At 37.5% G+C, this 22,029-nt stretch overlaps 1 protein-coding gene across 1 annotated transcript in view; it reads right to left on the bottom strand.

The window, feature by feature from the left end:
* The window catches only part of GRIN3B (glutamate ionotropic receptor NMDA type subunit 3B), a 31,583-nt gene that overhangs the window by 2,250 nt on the left and 7,304 nt on the right, over positions 1-22,029 (bottom strand). The window contains exons 2-8 of the mRNA XM_072404791.1: positions 20,290-20,888; positions 18,965-20,012; positions 13,571-13,716; positions 7,878-7,993; positions 6,475-6,626; positions 2,934-3,098; positions 976-1,043 (exon numbers count right to left, since the gene is read on the bottom strand). Coding sequence (XP_072260892.1) covers positions 976-1,043; positions 2,934-3,098; positions 6,475-6,626; positions 7,878-7,993; positions 13,571-13,716; positions 18,965-20,012; positions 20,290-20,888 — 2,294 coding nt within the window. The remainder of the gene's footprint in view (positions 1-975; positions 1,044-2,933; positions 3,099-6,474; positions 6,627-7,877; positions 7,994-13,570; positions 13,717-18,964; positions 20,013-20,289; positions 20,889-22,029) is intronic.

Below are 22,029 nucleotides of genomic sequence, written 5' to 3'. Positions count from 1 at the left end.
TTAAACAAAAGCCCTTTAAATTAAGTTTGACAGTTCATAGTGCCATATAGGACTGATAATACTATTGGACGTTGTAGAACGACTATTGGAGAAAATATTACTCTCAGAGCCCGACGCGCTTCGCCTGCTTATGCTGTTTGCAGACTGGGTCTCCGCGAAGAATCAAACTGAATGCTGTCTTTGATAGGTGACAGGGAGAAGGGACAGCGAAACACAATGTGTGCGCCCAATCTCATGGATCTCGCACACATTGTCAACACATGTGGGACACTAAACAAGCCTGAACAGCTATCCATAAAAAGTAGAGCTGCTCAGGGTATTTAGTTGATGCATGACTGTTCCAGTAGCTGGCAGCAAAACAGCTGCCAGCCCTTCACTGCTGCTAGTGTAACCATACACTTGAATCACTTATAGCTCAGGTCAACAGAGCCTAGCTCTTGGTAAGTCATATTATTTCAAATGATAACTTTACTCTCTTAACGTTTTTTTTGTTTTGTATTTAAACATTTTCACTTAATTAACGTTTGCCAAAAAAAACCCTCTTTTTCTCTTCCTATTTTTTAAATATGTAAATGTGGGTAAGAATTAGATACTCTGACAATTTTTGTCACTGTTACCCTCCACCAGGTAAGACTCACCCTCTTTGTTTGCCCTTTTAACATTTTCACAAGACAAAGTGTTAGGGGAAACTGAACATTTTGAGTTGTCATTAAAGTATTAAATGAGTAAAAATCCTGCAGGGGGGAACCTCTGTCCTGTGAACAACTCTCTGGGATAAAAAAATTGTTCCGAGTTTTTCCCATCACCTATTGTGTCTTTAGGGCAGAAAGTGAAGGGAGATCTCCCAAAAAGGTGCAAACAGCAAAAAAAGCCTCATAGAGGTTTCAATTTTCTATTGGTCTATATATAGTTTATTATGATCACACATTTTAGCACCCCTGTCATATAATGTACAAATAAAATGAATCAACATACCATTTTTCAGGGGTTGGGGGATTCATGTCTTGTTCTTCCAGGTTCATATTTAAAGCCCGATGGATTTTCTGGAGAATATTAAAATAGGAATATTAGTTTTCACAAAATCCAGTGCTCTTTAGGTAAGTGTAAGCTGCCTGGGAATAGAAATGGAAAAACAGAGTAACCTGAGAATTAAAAGCTTCCAGGGGAGAAACTAAACTAAACTGTAAATTAATTATTAAACAGGTTAAATAATGAATACAAGAAAAAAGACTGAAGGACTAAAGAAAGTAAAAGTAAATGGAAATATAGGATAAAATGTGTAAAATTGTTGAGGGTAATATACAGAGTATTCTAACAATGAGAACATTTGAGGATTTATTTATAGAACAGGAAATCAGACATTCCTTCAATTCCTTCAAATCTTCAAGTTCAATTTGTTTTAATGGCAGTATTTGATTCCCACCAGGGAGCCCAACTAAACAGGACTAATATCTTGGCCTCTTGATTTACTTGAAGCTTTACAATTTGGGTATTAACACTGTTTTGTATGTATCATAGGCTGAGGAAAACATTTGCCAATCCAACTTTTTTGAAGAGAATTGGTCACACTGGAATTATATACAAAATCTTGATATTTTGTTCTAAGTTTATATAAATTTTCATTAAACAGTTTAAACATATAATTTTATTTAGCTATACTCTGTGTGTATGTGATTGTATGCTAAGGGCCAACATGAAAACTGCAGTTGCAGCCTTGTTAACAATATAACCTCAAACACTTTGTCCCAGTTCCTCCGAATGTAAAGCAATGTAATTCAGCACATTCATGTTGTTATCTTTAATGCAGTGTTCTATGATACTTTATGTACTCAGGGGTTGGGATGCAGTGTGTGAGATCAAGCACTTTTCATTACCTGGAGCACTACAACATCCTCTTCTATCCTTCTCTCAGTTTATCATCTCCTGACTTTACACTGGCTACCATTTCACCTCTGATCTAATGCATAAATACACCCATAGCCATCCTCTCTCTGCTCCTCCAATGATCTGCTAAGGGCTTCCCCACTCAAACCCTTTTTTCATGCAGGGCTCAGAGACTTCATTAGCACTGCCCTCACTCCCTGGAACTCCCTTCCTTGTCCTTTTAGACTTTCTCCTATTCCCTACCAATTTGATAAAGCCCATTAAACCCATCTTTTCAAACTTGCCCACCAATACAATCTGTCTCCTAACCCATAAATAATTAGCCACCATTTCATACCCCCTCCTTTGGTATACTGTTCTCTCCCACCTCTTAGATTGTATGCCAAATGGGCAGGGTCATCTTCCCCTCCTGTGTCATGGTTTGTAGTTTTCTAATATGTAGGTTTGTCATATGCAACATCTATGTATGATAAATGAAGGTTATTATTATTATTATTATTAATAACAATAATAATAATAATAATAATAATAATTCATTTCAGATTTTCCCTAAAGATGTCAGGCTCACTACATTCACATAAACATACAATAGTAAGCAATTAACAGACTTTTAAAACAAATTAACACTACAATGTGTTGCAGACCATATAATGAAGGACTCCCTCTACCCTAAATTCATCCTAATAAATTTAAAAGTCTTTTACTTTTCTGAGAAAATGGAGGTATTATGGTAAGGGGTCCATGCCTTCTACTATTGCTTCATTGAAATTCTGCAAGCTCAGTCACACTTTTTGACATTAGAGCCTACTTGGAGTGTTGGATGCCTCCCCCTGATATTCTGTGATTCTACTCTTCAGTCCCTAAAATGCTACTTAGCCTGTGTGCATGCTTGTTGTTTTAGGAATACGGTAAACAGGTAGGATATATTCCCTTGGTGTATAACTGGGGTCCTGAGATTACCATTTGTACCAGTGATTCTGATCATACTATACTTTAAGTTGGACTATATTTTAAACAAAGCCTTTAATTATTTAGAATTCTTAACCTACCTGGCTCGTATGCAACCAGTATTTAAATCTGCGCCGCCTTCGGATACGAGGTAAAACCAGGTGGTAGACAATTCTTTCCCCCAATGATGTGAGAAGTGAACCACAAAAACCAATGCAAAGAAGAACAAACAGGCCTGAAAAATGGTAAATTCCCATCTGGAGTGTCTGTAAGACATGAACAACAATATATACTGAACACTTCAACACAAAGCAAACATCACTGGATTGTCTCTAAGTAATAAATAAATATAAAGACATTAGCCTACATTAATTAATGATGCTAATTATATACTATATACATTATTTTATACTAATTATTGGTTGTCCACAAAGGGACATAAGGGAAGTTAAATAGAGGAAAATGAAACCTTGAACAAATTGAAAAGACAAGGTATTAGACAAACATTTTCTGCTTAGTAAACACAACATTTGCAATTTTGTAAATGTTCCTAACTGAATTAAAACAGGTCTCAAAGAAACTCATGGATCTTGTGTTGGTCTTTTTCTGTGTTCAAATACACTAAGTTTCAGAGGAGCTCAAACAACTGGCTAACGGTACTTACAGAATGTTTTTCCTGCATTCTACAAATACACGCAAAACTAGATACTGGGTGCAAAACTCTCTGTGCACTATCTACAAGTTAGATGATTAAAGCTGAATTGGGGGCTCATTGTCTGTGTTCTTTAACTTTCAAATGAATTTTTAAACTAAACAGTTTATATATATATATATATATATATATATATATATATATATATATATATATGGGGTTTCATTTTGGTATGCAGGGCTCAAAACAACACTAACACATTTAGGCAGCAAAAACAAAATATAGTGCTTTGCTATAGGCAGATAAATAGAGGTAGTCTTTTGAAAAGGTCAGTCCTTAAAAAACTGAAATCATGTAAATTTCTGTGAATATTCATCATTAGCTCCCAACTGTCCCTCTCTTGAAGGAACTGACTCTTATTCGTAACCACACGCTTCTGTCCTTTTCGCCTCAGTTGGCCTGTGGGAAGATCCTTCGCTACAATGACAAACAAGTGCTGCTTCTCACAAGCGGCCCTTGTGCTGGTTTTGTGGGATAGAGAGATCTTCTACTCATTCATTAAATTATAGTTACAGCAGAGGAATCAACATGGGAGCGAAGAAGCATTGCAAGAGCAGGTAATTAGGTAAATTATGACTTATTCTGTTTTTACTGAGTAGGGGCTCCACATTTACCATTTAAATTGCAAAGGTTTCCTTCCACGAAAATTGATAACACAGTACACCATATTTAAAACTCCAAAGACGTTTCATCAAGGTGGGGGCATTAGAGCTAGAAGAGACAATAGTGTCCTATGATCTCTTGTCACATCCCTTGTCATGCTAAGGGGGACAGGGCCACTAGGGCATGCTACGGTTTGCACGGAGGTGGTGTGAGCCCTGCGAAGGGCCAAGGCGCAGAGTCTAAGCAGTAATCAGGTCGTCTCCAGAGCTTCTGATGGTGAGGATGTTGCACCGCTGGTTACTGCCAGGTTGCGGTCCTTGGGCACACCAAGGTGGGCAATCTGAAACACGGTACCAAATCACAAAGCAGAAGGATAGTTGAGGAAGGCCAGGGTTGAGGCAGGCAGCAAGCAAGGGAGGTCAGGTCACATGCCAGGGGTCAATAACCAGGGATCCAGGAGGCAGACACCAGTGACACAGGAGGCACTGCAGACACAGAGAACACAGGAGACACTGGAAGCAACAGGAGGCACAAGTGACACAGAAATATTCACAGACAGACAGAAACACTGGAACAGCACAGGGAAGTTGGCTGGGAACCAAAAGACTGGACAACGAGGAGTTAACGCAGGAGCTGGACAGAGGAAGCATTAAATTAGCCAACAGGTGTACAGGAACTAGCTTAACAGAACTAGGGGCTCAGCACCAGTGGAGACACGTTGCAGTGTGTGAGCTAGCTAAATAGCCAGGTATGATAAAGAGGCTATTTTCTGATTGGCCAGCAGATTGAGCGAAACTGATTAAGCTTAGGATCAGAGGCACGCCCAAAGTAATAACTGCCCACATGCGCAGAAGAGGGATGCCTGAACTTTAGCGAGGAACAGGTAGGTGTGACATCCCTGATTATCTGTAAACCAACTCCAGGGGCTATTGAGATTATAAGAAAACATCAAGAACAACACAAGCCTCTTGACAGATGACAAGCAAAAACATGTAATAGTAATCCTGTATGTAGCTGGAGTGTCAGAAAAACTGAGAAAGATTTTTAACAAACATCCTTTTAAGCCTAGCAATATACTGAGAAATAAGCTTGTACATCCAAAAGACCCAAACAGCAAAGTAACTTGGTATATGCAATGCAGCATAGTGAGAAATGTCAAGACCTGTACACCAGGGAGACAAAACAACCTCAAATAAATGGCTCAACATTTTAGGACAAATGCTACAGGACAAGATTTAGCAGTATTCCTACATCTGAAGGTAAAGTGACCTACTTTCCAGGACAATGCGGTGTATATTTTGGACAGAGAGGACAATTTGTTTGCAAGGGACAAGAGAAAGGCTACCTACATCAAAATACAACAATCAATTCTGAACAAAGGAGGGGACCTTCCAACGCCATGAGCATGATTCTCTAGTCACAATTAGCTTTGATAAATCAGCCCCCATCAGTCTTGCCCCTACTATTCCATTTTAACATCTCTACACTGGTGTTTTGAAGGTGTAACACTTTTGCAGACTTTCTAAAAAGGAAGCGGTTATGTTACTAGAACAAGTGGGTTCAACAAATATCACACCTTCTGGTTTTGGACAATATGAATCTGCAGTATCATATTCTATGATGATAATATTAAGATGCTTGTACTGTGTGGATATAAATGATGTGGTATTTCCTACACTGGTAGAACTGATAAAGCAGTTTGGAAAGCTGCAAGATGTCTTTAACATTACAAGAACAAGTCCAATTCAATGTGACTAACTATTACTAGTGATACCAATCCAAGTGTTATTAGAGTCACTGTCATCAATCCTGAGGCTTATAAGTGCATAAACAGACAAATCTTGGGGGACATTAGACCTAGCAATCTTTTTCCACCATTAGATGTCCTATCAGGAAAATCTCTGGATTCATCCTGAAGATTTAAACTTGTTAAACACTTTTAAAAAGCAAGTACAGATGAATATTTTTTTTACAGTATAATTTTTTGTTGCTCGGTTTTTGGTCTTGTCCCTTTGGAACACCAATTTTAGGTACCACTGGATGCCACATTGTTTTATTAGCATTTCGGCTTAAAATGCATCCATACCATTTTCCTGAATGGAGCTGTTTATGCAATAAATTATGTGAATGACTTTCTATCTTAGGGCCCTGTCACATGAAACTGCTCCCTTGCTAGCAGGATTAGCATCATTGCTAGGAATAAAAATTCTGCAATGCTGGGGACCAGCATGGGAGCTATTCTACAGAGATAAATGGATGGAGATGTGTTGTATCATGACCCTATTTTAAATTATCATAACATTGTTAAGACAAAATCTTATTGTTACCTCAGTGACAGCAAATACCCGCTTCCCACAAGGCACCATTTTGTACCATTTGTCGTGCAATGTGTCCATGAATCCAGATGATTTGTAACGACTTATAAACTCTGAAATATTAGAGGTCATGGCAGAGTTTTGGGGTAAGCCAATTCCATATCCTATAGAATTGAAAGACATAAATATGTGTAATAAACTGGCTTACATATACCAAATATATGTTAAAGTTCATAAAGATCATCACAAGCAGACTATAATAGCAGTCTATTAATAAATCCTATTTGTTTTTTTAATACAGATTTGGGGATGATTTAAGGCACCAAGTAATGTTTAATGTTCCCTTTTTTTATGTTTATCTTTTCAAGGCCCTGCCTAATGTTAGTTTTGTAGTCTTTACCAGTTCTTCGAAGATTTATCAATTATGTCTGCGGAACTGACAAAGTTGACACAGCATGTTGGGATTTGGGTAGGGGGGGGACTAAAGAATGGCAGTGTACCCACTCAATTTTATCATCATCATATATTGAGATGAAAACTTCCAAAAACCACCAGATCACATTTATAAACCAGTGCAAAGGCTTTATGGATGTACAGTATGCTTTGCAGTGCTAGCTTTGGGACACTAAAGCTACGTACACACGGCAGATTTTTATCGCCCGATAATCGGTATCGGCCAAATATAGGGCGAAAATCTGCCGTGTGTACAGTCGGTGTCGTCCATCGTCTGAACGACCGACCTGCCGGATCCACGGACGATGGGCGACGACCGATCCTAATGAAAGGGAAGGGGGAGAGTGCGCAGCAGGGTGCCGCTCCGTCGCTCTCCCCCTCCCCTCTCCATAGAGCATGAACAGTGCTGTATGTACAGCACCGTTCATGCATCGGGTAGTCCCAGAACTCTCATTGAGTTCTGTTTAGCTGTTCCAGCCTAAAGCTGTGTACACACTTGCAATTTTTGACGTTGGAAAGGATCGTGAAAGATCCTTTCCAACGACAAAAATTGCAAGTGTGTACACAGCTTTAGGCTGGAACAGCTAAACAGAACTCAATGAGAGTTCTGTGAGTTTAAAAAAAACATTAAATAAAAATGCAAAATGCTATTAGTTGAAAGAATGCCCCCCATTTTCGTTGTGACTAGAATGCCACCCTTAGGGACAACTTAAAAGATCATTAGTGTCCAAATGTTTCCCCAAGGCTTTGATCCCAGAATTATGCAGGCATCAATAAGCATGACATCAATAAAACACATTTCAAGGAACCCCCCTGGAAAGGCTGGGCAGTGACAGTCAAACTGGATTTAGAAGTGAAGTGGGTGGACTGGGAAAAGTTACATATATATGTGCATGCATATACTGTATGTGTACGGGTATGGCCAACCCAAAAATATTATGTAAGAACCACAATTCACTTACCTTCTATTGCAAAGGGTTTTCCCACAGTCAGCAGTTTACAGTCTGAATCTATGGATACCTCATAATCCAACAAAGCTTTGTCCATGATAAATGCATTAAGGATTGGAGGGTCAGTCCTGAATGAAACAATGCAACATTTAGTTTAGATTTAGATTTTTTGTTTGAATTGGTTTGTACATTTTGCCTAAAGTACAGCTTAACTTTACAATTGCTCTACTTTTTAATATCCTTCATTCTAGTCCTGACGTTATAGTTCCACTGCAATAAACAATAGTATTTTCAAATTATTCAACTAAAAAAACATTAGTATATATGGAAATAAAGATGACTTAGCTTGGACTTTAATGTCATTTGGTCACTTAAAGACCCTCTGGTCAATTTTCTTTTACCTAGCACACTATCCTTTTAGATTTTGTATGTTCTCAAGTGCCTGTGTGGGTTTGTTATGGAAAACATACAAGAGCTTTGACTCCCATAGGAGAAAAGTACTAGACAAATGTTGGTAATGGCAATATTAATATTTTTAATATCAGAATGTGTCTATTTATGCAGGGCACCATAGATGGACAAAAAAAGAGATGTGATTTGTCATTGTTTGTAGTTCACAGTCAGTCAAGCTAAAAGTAAAATTTTGATCATAAGCAGTGATCCTTTATGTCCTAAAGAAAATCTGTCATGAGATAGGTATGGAAGCTGCCATTACGGTCCTATTTCTGAAATGGCTAGATAGCTGGCTGTGGCTGACTTTGGGAAGCTTAGATCAAACTAGAATGCTTTAATAGAGTGCCAAAAAAAGGTTTAAATCTCTTTACTTGTTTGGGGTCAGCAACATAGAAAGCAAGAGAAGCAAGAGCATCAGACTGACAGCAAGGGATCCAGTATTATCAGAGTTTAGTATTAAAATGCTCTACTTCTATCTCATGATAGTTTTCTTTAGGTAAACCCCTGGCATCCTATATTTTCTGAATACTTCAAAAAAAGAGATCACTCTGCTATAATTTATGGCTGCATTTTTTTCCACCTGGGATATTTGTGTGTTCCCACCAGTGTTCCCCCCAGAAATTTTTTTCAGCCGGGTGGTGGGAAACTGTAGCCGTGTGGTAAAAAAAAAGTGGCCGGGGCAGAATACAGCAAATTTAGTGCTCCTAGTTATTTATGCCACAGGTATCCAGTAATCCCTATTATTATGTCAGTGTTCTATCTTCCCCCTATACTTTGTTCCAACTTTATAATGCCTGGCTTGTTAGAATGTACAATTTTCCATTTTTTTTATAATATGTCTCAACAGTCCAGTGCTGTGTATTTTATTCCAGCTCCCTAGTGTTCCATGTTTTAATTGTGTAATCACTTGTAGTAATATGTGTAATGTGTAATATTGCCATCAATGTGGTGTAACAAGTTAGGCTTAGTACACATTAGCAGTAAAAAACTGGACCATTTACCCCTCCTGAGTGACTACTTGGCAACTGCTAGGAACCTGGGATTGGTAACCGGTGGTAAGTGCTGAGCTATTTCAGGCCTAGCAGTTTTTCAAACAGCAGTGGTTCCTGGTGAGAGGAAAGTGAGGGGTAAACGCAGCAAATGCAACCTTACTGTCAAAGTGAATTTAGCCTAACTTCAGATGTCGCCTCCTGGCGCTATATCTGGGTAACGCAAAACTTTTGTGAAAAAAATTCTCACTTGATCTGTCCACAAACTGAAGTCCCACGCATGCTCAGCTTCCCTCTTCTTTCCAATGCTCCCCGTTCCATTCAGTGTTGATCTTATTGCACATGCGTGAGATTGAGCACTATTTTTTACATTATGGGAGAGCCCTTGTTGATACTTTCCCAACGTCGGCATGAGCAAAGGCTGCCAATTTACCCTTTAGTCTTTACCACCATGGCAATAAAGACAGAAGGGGTGGGGCACTCCCTGTTGCACCTCAAGATTGTTTATAGATATTTATAGATATATGTAGATAGATATAAATGTATATATAATGTATGTGTATAGGTGCAGGAATTTTGTGTGTAAACATGCAACCTGTTTTTCTTTGTACTGTCCATCTGGATCACCTAGGGGATGTCTTATCAGTGGTTATCAAGAAACCTCAACCAAGGAACAATAAACAACACAGATAATAAAACATGCCAGTACACAAAATCTAGTTCCCATAACAAACTGGTTACCAGTAGGACCCTCAAGGGGCAGTTAATCCATCAAGCAGAAGATGGATGCATAATCAAACAGATGGGTTGGGTTGATAACCCAGCTGGACCTCTGGTTTACCCTTAAATTTAGATTCCAGCAAGAGATTCTTATATCAAATTTAGTTGGGAGGTCCATCCAATTACCTTAACCAATCCCAATCTAGTGGGGTGTGTGCCAGCTGATAGTCATTGTACAGAACACACCCACTAACCAATCCAAGAGTCCCAATGTTACCTAATGGGACATAACTATATAAAAGGGGAGCTGAAATAATAACAAAAAGAAAAGGAATGATAGGACTTCTTAGGGAATCAGGCTCCTGGGGTACCCATCAACATCTTTACAGGTAGCTATAACACATTCCTGAATTGCATTACTTTGCCATTTTGTAATTACTGTATTGTGTACTAAGTAGTTACTTGATGATTACAGGGGTTACTACTAATAACTTTATGTCCATGTGATATATATATGTATCATTGATTGAAGTTCCTATGTGTAGATATCTGACAATATCGCTGTGTACTGTGTGACTAGCTATTATTTGTGCATGAACCTTCTTTTATTGAATATCTATATGTATTGATAGAGGATATATTTCCATATTTATGCAGATAAATATTTCTAAAATAACACTCCCCCTAAAAAACATATTTTTCTATTAAATAAAGTGGGAAAGTCACCCTTTATATAATGTTAAAATGTAGTGTTGCTTTAAGAGCATCAAGCATGTGACAGCAGATGGGGGGAATACAGCCAGTGCCCCCCCCCCCCATCACTGCCCATATTCTATGGACAAAACAAAAACTGCCTGTGAAATTTATCCACCTGCAGTGTAATAGGTTGCTTGTTATATTCTGCAGCCTAACAACTTGACAACCGTGTTCAATCTTTCAGATCTCCTAAATTGTTGGTTGTAATTACTTTAAATTTTTTATGGTACACAAGAGACTCTCATAGCTACTAGTAACTAAAATTTCTTTATTTTTAATTTCAAGAATTTCAAAACATGGGAATTAGGAGTTTAAAAACTTGTAGAAAGTGAACATTTGGGTTGCTGTTTCATAAGAAAGTGCACCTAGCAGCCCAAAATTGAAAATGCAAATTAGGAGCCTCCAGGGGGCACTTACTCAGTAAGGAGCTATAGGGTGGGGCCCCTAAATTTTTTACATACCTTTCACCAAGCTATATATGTAATACTACGCTACACGTTCTCCTTCGGTTCTTTGAACCCCAATTCATCTGGAATGGGGAGGTGCAGGAAACTGAAAATGAAGGTGTAAGTGGGGAACAGATATATAAACCCCTAAATTTTAACCCCTAAAACCCCTAAAATTAACATGGCAACATTAGAACATAAAAAACCTCTGCCCATCAAACTGTCCGCTTCCCTACCCTGAACCCCAATTTCTCTAGAACAGAGAGGTGCAGGTAAAAATATATGTGTAAGTTGGGGACACTTTTGGCTAACACCCCCCCCAAAATTTCATCACCATGGCATCATTACAACATGAAAAACTCTGCCCATCAAAACACGCTGTCCTGTTACACATGACTGTACCCTACCAATACCTGAACCCCAACTTTGTTTTGATGGGCAGAGTTTTTTTGTTCTAATGATAACATGCTTTTTTTTTTTTTTTAACCAAAGCTTGAATGTCAACTTGAACAAACCTCATTATAATTGAACTCCAGCTTTAGAAAAAATAATAAAATTTATATTAATGACATCCATGATATGTCTTCAAAATTAATGTTTCCATGATTTTCTATAATTTTTATTATGTAAAAATTAAGATTTTTGTTTTGTACGGTGTCAGCAAAATATATGCTTCTAAATTATGATAAGTCTGGAAAATTGTTTTCAATCGTGTCCCATCTGCTCTTAAAGCTAGCTCATTTTTTTCTCTCCAATGACAATGCATAGAACTGAAGGCTGAAAAAAATATTGTAATATACTATGAGTATTTCATAAAAGAAAAAATGGCCTGGCTAACTAATAGTACTTTTTCTCTGGATGATAGGACAGTGTGTGATTTATTACCCCTGACTTTAGGTAGAGGGCTGGTCGATTTGCATGGGGGGCTTACAATGTGACACTGGGCTTAAGCTGCATGCAGGGGGGAAATTTCTGTCACTGGGTAAAAATCTTTTTTGGCGGTTTTCAGTGACAGTAGAATGACTGTACACACAGCGATGTTCAAATCTATGGAGAATGGAGGGGGGAAGATGAGCAGGAGAAACCCTGCTACACCCTTTTTCAAAATAAATAAGTGTTTTTCCCTTACTCAGTCATTTAGGCTGGGTCTACATGGACAGTTTTGAAAATGCATTTAAACATTCCTTCTGTGTTTATATGTGTTTTTATGGTTTTTTACTAGCATTTTAGTGCATGCCTTTAAACCTCTGGAAAATGTCAATGCCACGTTTTCCTGCATTTTTACCATGTTTACATTTCAAGCACTTACAAACCTAAACCTTAAACCCTAGAAATTGCAGGTAAGGCTTTTTGCAGCCTTCTGTTTTTTAGGCAATTCCGTGGAAATTGTTTGGAAATTCCAAGGTCATTAGGAAGCCCTTGCTTGATACTCTGTTTTGCACCACTTTTGGAATATTCACACAACTGCCTAAGATACTCTGAATGTCTGGATACTCACTTCAATGGATGCTGAATATGTTTAATGCAAAAGGTTTAAATCACACCTTGTGATTACAGTAATGGTGATGTATTTATTAGCAGTCCAATAATTGCTACCATGGACCACAAATAGGCCAGCTACCATGTGTGATCACCTGCTATTATTCCACAAAGACTATGATGTATTGTGCATTCTGATATTTGTTGTCCCTGGCCACAACTATATTTTACTTGTGCTATGGACTGGTGATTGGCTGTTATTGTCTGAGCAATCCAACATTTCTCATGTTCATCCATCAAACATCTACTTCCTACATAACAAATTATTTTAGAGAAATGGTTTATGTGCTGATTCATTCATTTAAAACTGCAGACTTTGAAAACTCTACAAATTTATGATCTTGGCAATGCCAAAAATTGTCTTCCTGGTTTGTAGTCTTTGTCACTAAGCTATTTTGGCTAGTCTATTCACTTACAAATCATGTGTATAAATGTCTCTATCTCAATTTCTGTATCTCTACTTAAATAAATTGCAATTTGGCACACTACTGCTGCATAGATTGAGTTTTTCTGACCAGTGACTGTAGCTATAGGCCCAGATTTTCTTTTTTGTATGGTTTGGGGACTAATCTACCTAAAATATAGTGGATTTGTAAAATACACCTGATTTTCAGGTGCTTTGTGGGTTGTATCATAGGATAACAAATACGTAGATAATATTTATGCATACTGTATATACATGGCAAGTTATTCAGCCTACCAAGTCCCTGTAACTCTTAGCTTTTAGTTAGTTAAACATGCCCCACATTATATTATATTGTCTAACAGTTGTGCCCACCCTGTCATTGAAATGCCTCCTCACTTTAACATTTGGACTCCATCTGAAGTGGATGGAACGCTGAACCTTCGCATGTACCCGTGCATTTCCGGAAAACTTTTTTTAATGTATTGCTCTGCGCTGCTTTCCCACACTGTTCCAAAACGGAAGCCCTGAGAAGGATGATGAAGCTGTAAGAAAAGAAAGATTTTGCCATCATATAGTCTGATTATGCTTTCCAAAAAAGTATGTTTTGTCTCACAGCTTTGCAAGATAAATTTTCAGTCAAGAAAAATTCATTTTTTTTACTTTTTATCATAAGAATGCAGATTAGCTTATTTTTTTTAAATAAAGAGGATGTACAGATCAAACTTATGCTGAAAAAACAATTTGAGCATTAATGTGATGTGAATATAGAGCAAAGCTTGTTTACCAGTCAGCTAATTAAACAAAGCCATTAATCCAGTAAACCTGCATTGTAGTACTAAATAGCACTACACAGACAGCTGGCATAGCATGCATCAACATTCGAGTTTCTTTAAGAGTACCATGAATTATGGGTTAGAAAGCAAATGACAACACTTTGTGGTCATTTTTAGAGCCGTATCCCCCCATCTTCTGCACAGTCTTTTTGGCCTCTAAGGCTTTTCATTAAATTCAAGCCTAAGAGGATGTTTTGGGAGGCAAGATTGGGTAGGCCAACTTTCTAATAATAACTAATATTTTAATATGCACGTTACATTCATTTGTTTTGATATATTACCTTTCTGATTAGATATGTTCATGGGTGAGTTTAAATAAACAATTGTGAACAGGCAGGTAAGTTTATTTTATCACAGAATAGGCATAACCCGTCCCTTCTGTTATAATGAACTTGCACACATTTTTTAAAGTTTAAGATTAGTTATGCTGTAACAATTGCACATAGGTTGAATTAACTATTGAATATATTTAATAAAAAAGCTAGCATATAGCAAGCAAGCTAGGAAAAATGTAACCAAAATAATATAAAGTATACACTGCAATAATAGTTGCAAAAAGAAGCTCTATGGAAATTGATATATTTTTTCCTCCTAAAAAAAATACAGTAATACATTTAATGAAAAAAAAAAGGAGTCAGCTTGCCAGGCATATTATCCAGTTTCTTGTAAGAGGATGTATTTATATTTAATGTATTGGTGGTTTAGTGTTGTCTTGCAGCATCTGCTTCTATGCAGCTAAGTGTAACAAGACATTTTGCTCAGAGCAGTTAACATCTCATATTTCCAGAACACTCCCATACAAACAAAACAAAAATTTGCAGGACTTTTATTTAGATTGTTGAGGTTTTTTTTAGTTCCTTTTCAAGAGCTGGGTTTGTACGTCCAACTGAAGGTAGATCTGTTGTGTTGTCATGTTGCACAATAGGAATTCTATGACCTGCATATCCAAGGCAATCAAAGTACAACCACCAGGAGAACAGGTTTGACCTGGCATTTTGAATTGATGTCGAAACAGCCACATACAGTGGAACACTTTTTATGTATTTTATGTATGCAGTTTATAGGGAATTTTTATATTATATTATAATATATAAATAACCTACCGTATTTAAAAGCAAGTGACTTGAACGAGTAAAAGAAACAGCTGTAAGTGAAATCAGGCAATCTAGCCACAGTAGAAGTATTATTAACACAATAAAAAAAAACAAGGGCACCCTTGTTCTCCATATCCAGGAAAACTATGATAAACCGCTTAAAGGCCAGTGCCTAGGTAAAATAAGGAGGCTTCAACGAGACCTAAAGCTGATGAACTTTGATGGAAACGCATCATGCATTTGGTGTGTGTGTTATGGGGTGGGATAACGGGAACAGATGTAAGCTATTGTGGACTTAAAGGACACAGAATAGACAAATCTGACCTTAATGGGGGGTGGGTGGGTGTAGAGAAGTGACAGCTGATTGTGGAGTATTAGGGGAGAAAAAGCACAGTAAATACTAGAAAATCAGATATCATCTGAACAACCAGAATATTTCATGCTCCACTTCCTTTGATATGACAATGCTAATATATAGAAATATTTAGATTTTTTTCCTCTTTTGCAAATCGTATAAAATATAGTTATATGGTTCAAGTTTGATCCCATGATGGGCACATTAAAGGTAGTCATTTGCTATTTGTGCAAACTTATGCACTTATAGAAATTGAAGTGTATGAATGCTGCCAGCTATGTCCCTTAACAGCAGGTTCATAATGAATACATGTGTTGCCAACTGCAAAGTCATTTTCTAAGTATCTATTTATGTAGTGTAAAAATCTGGCAATTATTAGACTCAATGTCAGTCTTATATAATCACTAGCTAACCACATATGTTTGGTATGCAACATATTATCAAACATTTTAGTATACCTTTGGATATCACTTGTAAACTGCAAACAATAGTTGTGGAAAATGTAGATAGTCTATAAAGCTCTTTATTTAGCTAGCTGGGGCTACCACCAAGGAAGGCACCAATGAACTGAAAAATAGGATGAATAACTCCGTAGTATCAATAACAGTGTATGCCTCATCAAACTACATAGATAACAAAACAGATAAAAGACATATATAATAAAAGGATGTGACCTTCAACCTCAAAGAGTAGTCCTAATAAACTGAAACTCTCTTAAACAAAGTCTAGCAACCAGAACGTGTTAAAAATTATGTAAGCCACAAAACAAATTTGCTAAAGATAAAGCTATAAGATATATTGCAATATAGGTAGTCCCCGGGTTACATACGAGATAGGGACTGTAGATTTGTTCTTAAGTTGAATTTGTATGTAAGTCAGGACAGGTACATTATTTTAACAAATGCAATTTAGACAGATGTCTCAACATATTATTAGTGGTGTCAGTTACTGTTAAAAATCCTCACTGTGAGTTAATCACAAACAAAGCAAGAAAAAAGAAAAACTTTATGGAGCCTACACACTCATTAACTTATGGAGCAAGCTGTGCTTTGATATGGAAAAAGAAACAACTGCAAAGTTTGTCTTGGTCATTAACGAGTTACAGAAGTTGCAGAAGAGCTCAGTCTTTAGGATGACCCACAACCTCAGCTGTATTTAGCAAAAGATTTCTTCTGCAAGTCATGCAAACCGCCCCTGCCCCCATCAAGCCTCCGTCCTGCACACAAGCGAGGAGGGAAGCTCTGTTTGTATCTAAGAGTTGTCCATATGTCAGGTATCATTAACTCGGGGACTACCTTTAGTTCAAAATTTAACAAAAACAACAACACCAGGTGGAAGCCATATAAATAATCAAATAAATCAATAAATATATATAAAACATCAGTTTACAAATGTAAAGACATAAAAATAAAGTTGACCTGAAGTTGATATAGTTCCTTTTTAAAGCTAATTGTGCTTTTTATCAGTTATTTTTGGCCAAAATTATTGTTAATGATTGTTTCTACTACAAGCATACTGTTTGAATGTAAATAGCATTTTTTGGCATCAAATTTTGCATAGTTTTATTGGTGTGTTATATATGGTATACTTACTATGTTGTAGTTTACACAGTGCTCATGAGTATACTAATTTTTTACTAATTAATTATTATACTAATTTGGGACAAATAGGGAAAATATACCTTTAGTAATTTATCTTTGTCCTTTGATGGCACTCTATATGCCCAAGACAGGTGAAGGTGATGGAATTTGCAATCTCCCTCACCACTTTCCACATTGCTATATTGCTAGCACTGGATTTCTTGAGGGATTTAGCACAAATAAAATGTGTCAAATACAATAACATGGTTAAGCTTGATAAAGGGAGGAATGAACAATATACTTTGTACAGGATTGTAGGGATGGGTATCTTGGGAAAAATAGTCAAGGATAGTGGAGAGCAACTCTGCCAGAGTTGCCAGTGTTAGTTTATCTCAGGACACTGGACTCTGGAATGAGAAGGAAGGTACTGGGTGGGCCTTCCCATTCCATCCCAGGTACACCCCTTGGTTTGGGCTATAGCAGACCTTTCTGCTATAAGTAGCACATGTGTGCTTTCAGAGGTCAATGGCATGGCAGCAGGTAGGCTGCTAACAAGCCTGTGTAGGAGCAAACCAGCTATTAAGCAAGCTGATGTAAGCTCTCTAAGTTTTTGTTTGATGTGTTCGCTGCAAGAAAGCTACCGTATATTGTTTTGAACAAAATAAAAAGACGGTTAAACTACTCTGAGTGCTTGCTGCAAGGGCTAATCCCCCTAATATCACAACGTATACACTAAATTGCTGCACTATATACTTATATACTCCACAAATGATCAGGTACCACTTTTTTGCATTACTAAGAGTTCTACACTACTGTTCATTTAACTACAATAATACTCTGTACAAAGCACTGTACACAACCCCATAGAACACAGCACTCTACATACTGTACATAGGGCGTCAAGCAATGATACACAAGTGATTGCAGTGGAGTTTACATTTTCTGGAAATAGAAGCAAGAGGTAGTAGAGTTAAATCCAACCTTCAGCAGCCAAGACCAATATAACCAAAGTAGTAGTCTGCCCCAATTCCTCATAGCCAGCCCCCACAGCAGGGGAAGGCCACATCTGCTTCACACACAGGACAGAACAAATCAAAGCCTGGGTTTATATTTAAATAGACAATTCTTGGCACCTTACAGCAAGAAAATAAGTTTTGCTGCATATTGGCTTATCTAAAACAATGGTTTCCCTAAATGAGTGTGAAGTGACAATATGGATAGTGGTTAAATAGGGTGGTGTATGGGGCTGCATGGAAAATTCATCCTCCCTGGAGAAATGCCAACCCTATCTAATACAAACCTTGCACATAACATCTCCACCTAACTGTGCCCTATTGTGTGCAACACAATGCATAGATTGGAAGGCTGTGGCGGGAGGCTGGAGCCTAGATCTTAATGGAAGATCTTCAAGCATTATACAAGGATCTGGTAGATGTTTACACTGTACTGCCAATACAAGAAATATGATACCGGTAATGAGAAGAAGATCTAAAAGACAACTGTTGTCAGCTCAAAATATTGTACAAATTCAAATTTTCTGTAGCCCAGAACAAATGCTGTATTTGTGATTGTCTTGGATAAAAATCCATCAACTGTTTAGCTGATCCCTGATGTCCTGCTGGATCACTGAACAACTGACAATTAACAACCTCCTATTTTTACAATATACAGTAGGGGCCTTCTGTTCATCCACCCCCTCACATCTCAACAGAATAAAGAATGCTGTCTGCACTGCGCTTGTTGGTTTCTACTGCAATAAAAATAATCATTTTTAGCTACAGTGATCTTAGAGCTAGTAGAATTGGAGTTTTACATGTCCCAAAAAGAAAATATTACATCTAAAAAAATACAGTACAGTTGGAGAAAAATATGGACAATATCTCTATATATCATTATAACTTTATAAGTTATAGTGCATATGGACGTACCTTTGGATCATGGATTCCAGATAAAGCCTCAAAGGTCTTCTCTCCTACCATGACTGCTGCAAGGTTTGCAGTGTAACTTGACAAGACAAGAAGGCAGAAAATGGCCCAAAGGTTCATAAGAACTCTGCCTGTGCAACATTTAGGTGTTTTACTTGAAACTGTTCTCCCAAAAAGAATAGCATAACATAAGTTGAGGGCAGAAGAATAGGAGAAGACCTTCATACGATTACGCCCATGTGGGGTCATGCCAAAAGGACTTTTCCATTCATAGAATGTAAGAAATAATGCTGTAATGTGCAAAGCCACAAATATTCCCAACCACATAGACCAGTGTAGGGGCCACATAAAGGCTCCAATAGGGGAGGCTGTATCTCGCATTCTCACCAGGATACCAAGACTTGTTGAGTAAAAAGGGCTGGTAAAGTCAATTACAGTGCTTCGGGCTGAATTAATGCTAAAGGAGGTGACAGCCATGTGAGCTGCTCCACTCAACAAGTCCCCAACTAATCCTGTCCAATGATCCCCTTTTCGTGCTCCATATTTTCCATCTCCAACAATATACAGTTCAAAATCAAATCCGAGATCTTCAGATAATTTTTCTAATAAGTCAATGCAATAACCATAACAACATGTTTTGTATTCCATTGGTACAGAACTATTTGGTGAGTTTAGTTCTTCAAACAGCAAATCTAATAAGGCAGAGTTATTCGTCCGTGGATCCAAACACATTTGACCTGCTGGGCAACTGCCATCAGCATCAACTTCTCGTGTAAAAACAAAAGGATGTTCCACCAGAGTTACCACTCGGAGTTTGGTACGTGGAGTCACTACTAACACAGGATCACGTTTTTTTATTCTATTCTTCCACAAACCTTCCTCCACTTCCATTTTGCCTTCATGCCAGCCTCCCACTGTAACCCATGTTGGCTGCCCTACAGAGTCGCGCACAAGGCTCCAAATCTTGTAGTGGTGGTCAGTGTGAACCAAATTATTGTCCATTACATAGATGTGTCCTGTTTGTCCAGTGAACGATGTGTTGGATAAATACCTACAATTAATAGAGACATGTTTAATGTGCTTAGTTTATTTCCCCTAAAGTATTTTTTAGTAACTGAGGGGAACAATTTTCAGTAGTTTTATTTGAAATGGTACAATGGAATGGTAATGTAAAGAAGCATACATTGGTTGAGAAATAAAGTTTAGGAGACACAAAAGCCTAAATGAAACTGTAATATGCACAAGCAAAAGTGATTGTCCCACAGAAACATATATACATATAGAAACATATAAATATATATAAACTGTTAGTAATTACAGTATCTCACCTGGAAAGGTACATGCCAGAAGATTCATTTTGTGATGTCTGTTTGTCATTGCAGTTTATCATGGTCTGAATAAGTGCAAGATCTGGTCTCACTTGGACTGCTTTAGATATTGCCTTAGTTACAAGTCCCACTGCATCTCTTAAAAATGTTTCCAAACTTGGTCGGCTGACTTCTCCATAAGCTAACAAACCAGGGGGCAAGCCGTCTGTCTGCATCTCTTCCACATTAAGTGGCTGTCCAACCAGCCAGTGAAACTCAAGTGGTTCCAGCCTATTGTCTTTGGCTGCTTGAAACACCAGGGATGATCTCTGAGCATCACATCCATGCAGAAGCAAAGGCATTTGCGGATTCTTTATGGCATCAAAATGATGATGCAGGTAAATTTCCACAGCAGCATCATCAAGTGAGTGAATGTTATAGATCTCATGTGTCTGTATACTTGTATTAGTGGTCAGATAGTCAAGGATGATGGTGCTTTCCCATGGATGGCATGTGATAACAGCTAGTTCCTCCCAGCTGTTGTTCTGTAAGACACTATTTAGGATTTCTATTAGAGAGTCCACTGAACTTCTCATATCCATTTGCAGATGGAAAGGGTTCTGAAAAGGAAAAAGCACCAAAATGCTGATTAGATATTGTTGATAATGTAGAATTTACACAACAACAGTAAAGAATTTTATTGAAGTAATTCCAAAAACCAAAGCAAAGATGTACAAGTCTACGCTGATTGCTTTAAAATGAAAAATTTAGGAATATATGGTCTTCAAATGTAGTTCTGCCAAAGCCTCTTCTAAAAGTGCATCTTCATGCAATAGGCATCCTATAGCTCATTAACAGTAACACTTACATAGAGAAAGGAAGAGAAATTCAAAAAGAAGTTGCTTTGCACAGTGTTGTGTTACAGTGTTCCATCTTCCAGGAGAAGAGAGCAAAGAGAAGTCCTATTTGGTTTGCTGGTCTTTCATGGGCCATTCTTTGACTGGATAGGACACTAGACTAGTCTGCATTGCATTAACATAGCTAAACCCAAGAACAAAAATGTAATATATTGCATTCTTATAAGTCCTTTGATGTGCTGACTGCCAATAGCTTTTTTGAAGAATGATGAACTGCGTTTCATTTTCACCTAGCTCTCTTAATATCTTTGAGTCTAATTTGCACATTTGGAAAGTATTTTCTGCAGGTGTTTACCAGGTGTTGTGGGTCTGTTGCAGTTTTCGAAAGGTGCTGAGATGCTACATGCAGCATCCCAGTTGCTTCTGTTACCAGAACTTTGCTTCTATGGATAGAATGGTGGGTACTAAAATCTGTATGTTCTGTAATAAGCATTTTCATGACCTCATTATTAAGCTTTAGGTTTTGCTAGGTACTGCATGGTTCAGTTATGCTTACATTTGTTACATCACTTGCAGGTTTTGGATTGTGTATGCTACTAGATAAACAATATACATTTTAATAGTTTTCCTTTGTTAGCATTTAGATAATTAGTTATTTGTGAGTAGATTTGATTCAATCTGCTTAGTTGTATTGGTGCATAAGTTGGAACTATTCATTTACTTATCCTTGGTTTTAAGCATTTCCCATTCTAGATGAAAAAGATATTCCATTCTAAAGAAAAATAATGGGGCCATATATCAAGAAGAAACAGTAGTTTACATTATCTTTGCTCACCTGGTAAATATTTTGCTTGTATATTTTCCTTTAACAGTATAATGACTAACCAACTGCTTACAAATATAG

The sequence above is a fragment of the Pyxicephalus adspersus genome, chromosome 3 (genome assembly GCF_032062135.1).
Source record: "Pyxicephalus adspersus chromosome 3, UCB_Pads_2.0, whole genome shotgun sequence".
Taxonomy (NCBI): Eukaryota; Metazoa; Chordata; class Amphibia; order Anura; family Pyxicephalidae; genus Pyxicephalus; species Pyxicephalus adspersus.
The sequence above is the reverse complement of the archived record's forward strand: the minus strand, read 5'-3'. Positions and strand labels throughout refer to the sequence as shown.